At 37.1% G+C, this 3,006-nt stretch overlaps 1 protein-coding gene across 1 annotated transcript; it reads right to left on the bottom strand.

Annotated features, from left to right (window-relative positions):
* Positions 1-287: 287 nt before the first annotated feature.
* On the bottom strand, positions 288-3,006 carry LOC117793974 (zinc finger protein 853-like). The gene is made up of 8 exons (XM_034634440.1): positions 2,967-3,006; positions 2,296-2,497; positions 2,033-2,230; positions 1,705-1,971; positions 1,195-1,644; positions 1,037-1,132; positions 601-975; positions 288-536 (listed from the first exon to the last, which is right to left on the bottom strand). Exons 2-8 carry the CDS (start codon positions 2,485-2,487, stop codon positions 453-455), a joined length of 1,662 nt encoding a protein of 553 aa, XP_034490331.1. The 5' UTR covers positions 2,488-2,497; positions 2,967-3,006; the 3' UTR covers positions 288-452.

The raw sequence follows: 3,006 nt of genomic DNA, 5'->3' as shown, positions 1-3,006 counted from the left end.
GTTCAAGCTTTTTTGAGTATTGATGACAAATATGGGCGCAACTTTAAAAAAAATATTTGGGCTGTTGCCGAGTGTTATCAATTGATGTTCATAGATATATTCAATCACATCGCAACATTTAACTGCTTTTAATCATTTCACACTTTAGACATTTCAATAAATAAACGCTTTTTTTAATGGAAAAGTAGTAAATAAAAATCAATTTTCTTTATTGAATTTTAAATGTCTGTTTCAAATGTAGATATAGTTTATTTAAATAAAAGTTAATGCCAACACACTTGACAATGGCAAAAATTAAAATGAAATGTCCTTAAAGACAAGGCATTATGTGCCTTTCATAAATATTTAATGAAATTAATTGTAGGTTTTCCATTCGTTTCAGAATACTTATTTTCCAAAAGTATTTTAAGAAATGTGGAAATGTTTAACGCTACGAAGTAGCTTCCACTATATTAGATGGTTGACTGCTTTAGTTTATTGAACATAGTTTCAGTATCCTGTGGCGAAATCTTACTCATGTACTTGGGTTTAGCAACCTTTTAAAACAAAGACATTAAATAGAATCACATTTAGAATAAAAATTATTTTGATAATACACACGTTTCTTTTTTTTGGTGGCTCCCAATCTGACTGTTGGTCGGTATCATCTGTATCAGTGTTAAAGTCCGAAAAGTTCATCTGGATAACGGGTCGCTTAACCAATTGGCGGCGTCTGATAATCCCAGGAACAGCTACTTCTACTGATGTTACAGATTTGGAGTTTGAAGGTGCTACTGCTGCTGCTATTTTTGTTATACTGTTGCCGCAGCCTTCAGTTGCAACAACTGAAGCCACTCGCTGTGTTCGGGGCGCAGGTTCATTGCCAGTTGTCTGACTTTTATGTTGATCTCTAATCACAGGATCAGCGCTGCCGACAGACTGTGAAAAGGCGTGCCCAATATGAGTTAACTTGTACTTAAGCTGCGCAATTTCAGACTGTATAGAAGATGTGATAGATGTAATTTATATCCAAATAAAAGTGTCATTGGTAGCTTACATTCTTTTGGCGCTCCAGATCGGCAAAATCCTTATTACAGGATACTAAATCGGCTTCCTTCTGCTGCAACATATTTTGGAGTTCAGTCAGATCCTTCTGCAAATGAGACTTGGTTTATAATTATTCAGATATAGACAACAAACATTGATAATGATAACCTGCTGAACTTCCTTGTAAGTTTCGAACTGTTGTGCCAGCTCGGCCTTTTCAAGTGATAACTTCTGCTCCATTTTATTATACTGCTGTTTCTGTTCGGCCATTTGACTTTCGTGTTTTTTCTGCTCTTCCTGAGCCTTAGCATCTTGATCAGCGGTACCTGCTAACCTTTTTTTTTCGTTCCGATCGAGGACTGAACTTAACATCTCGTCTAGCTCATTTATTTCTGCTTGTTTCTCCTCCATTTCACTTTCAAGTTGTTGCACTGTGCATTCTGCTTCATCCGACAATTTATTAAAATGCTTTTGTAGGTCCTCACAACGCTTCTCACTTTCCCCCAGCTTTATTAGAGTTGACTGCAGTTCAGTCTCCCGGCGTATGTCCTCCTCGATCCGCTGAGCATTTGTAAAAGTATGTTGCTGCAACTCCGCTTTTAAGTGTGAAATTTCCTTCTGAAAGTCACAGGAATGTTAATATAAGAATCATTAACATGTACTTTGAAATATACGCACCTCTTTCAACTGTACAAGACCCTCAAATTTCTGCTGAAGCTGCCGCTTTTCCTGCTCAAAATCCGCTCCCATCTGACTGCTATGCTCTTGAAGCTGTGTGTGCTCCATTTGCAGATCGACCATTTGCATCTCTTTTTCCGACAGCTGGGCCTCCAATTTAGATATGATTTGCTGTGCTTGCTCCTCCCGATGGGAATTCTCCTCGATGTGATGAGCACAAGCAACAATCTGTTGCTGCAACTCGCTTTGGACCTTTAATAGCTCCGTCTGAAAGGTGCAAGAAGGTTAGTATTATAACTAGTAGAAATGTACTTCAGAATGTATGCACCTCTTTTAGTTGTGCTAGACCGTCAAACTTATATTCAAGTTGTAGCTTTTCCTGCTCAAAAGCCGCTTCCATTTGACTATTGTGCTCCTGAATCTGTTTATGCTCCACTTGCAGTTGCTTCAACTGGCTTTCTTTCTCCCGCACAATGGATTGCAATTGAGCAATATTTTGCTGATAGTGCTCCTCCCCTCTCTTCAACTATCAACGATAAAAAAATTATCATGATTTGGTTTATTTACACATTATGAACTAAAGATTTGTACCTTTCGCTGTAAGTGCTCTTGTTCATTATTAAGTTTGCTTAATTCGACATTTAGATTAGCCAATTTCTCGTCGTACACAATCTCTAGCGAGGTATAATTAGCATTTGCAGTGGCATACTTCTCCTTCAAAATATCATTATCGCGATGAATGTCTTTATTCTGGTCCTTTAATTCCTGCGCTTGCTTATTCATCTCGGAAAGTCTGAGCCCGCCATGTGAATATTACAATCAGGAATTGCAAATAATTTGAATATTGAGAGATAACTTTTATTTTCAATTTTCGTAAAAAAAAATTGAATGTAATGCTCTGTTACCAATGGCCTATCTCAAACTAAAAAAAATACCAAATAGAGGGCGACTTTTGTTTAGTGCCTCAACTAGTTTATTTAAAATTAAATTTCAAAGAAAACATTTGTACAAAATTATATTTGTTATTTTTGGTTAGTGCAAGTTGTCACTATTATGGACCTTTTACCAACACTGATTTGGACACTTGTGACCGGGTGTCCAAATCAGTGTTAGCAAACGGCCCATAATAGTAACATGTGGCTTCGCAAACAAATGTATGGGGTATGTAATTGGCGAGTCGTAGAAAAAAACTAAAAAAAAAAAGAATCACTCGACTCTTCAAGAAAGGCCTTTGCTTACAGAACTTTACCCATGCAGCTTACCGGTTCCTTATTTGCGCATTTTCTAAGTTACTCTCAACGA

The sequence above is a fragment of the Drosophila innubila genome, chromosome X, assembly GCF_004354385.1.
Source record: "Drosophila innubila isolate TH190305 chromosome X, UK_Dinn_1.0, whole genome shotgun sequence".
Lineage (NCBI taxonomy): Eukaryota > Metazoa > Arthropoda > Insecta > Diptera > Drosophilidae > Drosophila > Drosophila innubila.
This window is presented reverse-complemented; position numbering and strand designations above follow the sequence as displayed.

Excerpts from the sequence above, each read along its gene's own strand:
- LOC117793974 (XM_034634440.1), bottom strand. The coding sequence starts at position 2,487 with ATGAATAAGCAAGCGCAGGAATTAAAGGACCAGAATAAAGACATTCAT. Across the intron at positions 2,231-2,295 it reads AAGAGCACTTACAGCGAAAG|TTGAAGAGAGGGGAGGAGCA; the intron begins GTACAAATCTTT and ends TATCGTTGATAG. Across the intron at positions 1,645-1,704 it reads GTCTTGTACAGTTGAAAGAG|AAGGAAATTTCACACTTAAA; the intron begins GTGCGTATATTT and ends TGTGACTTTCAG.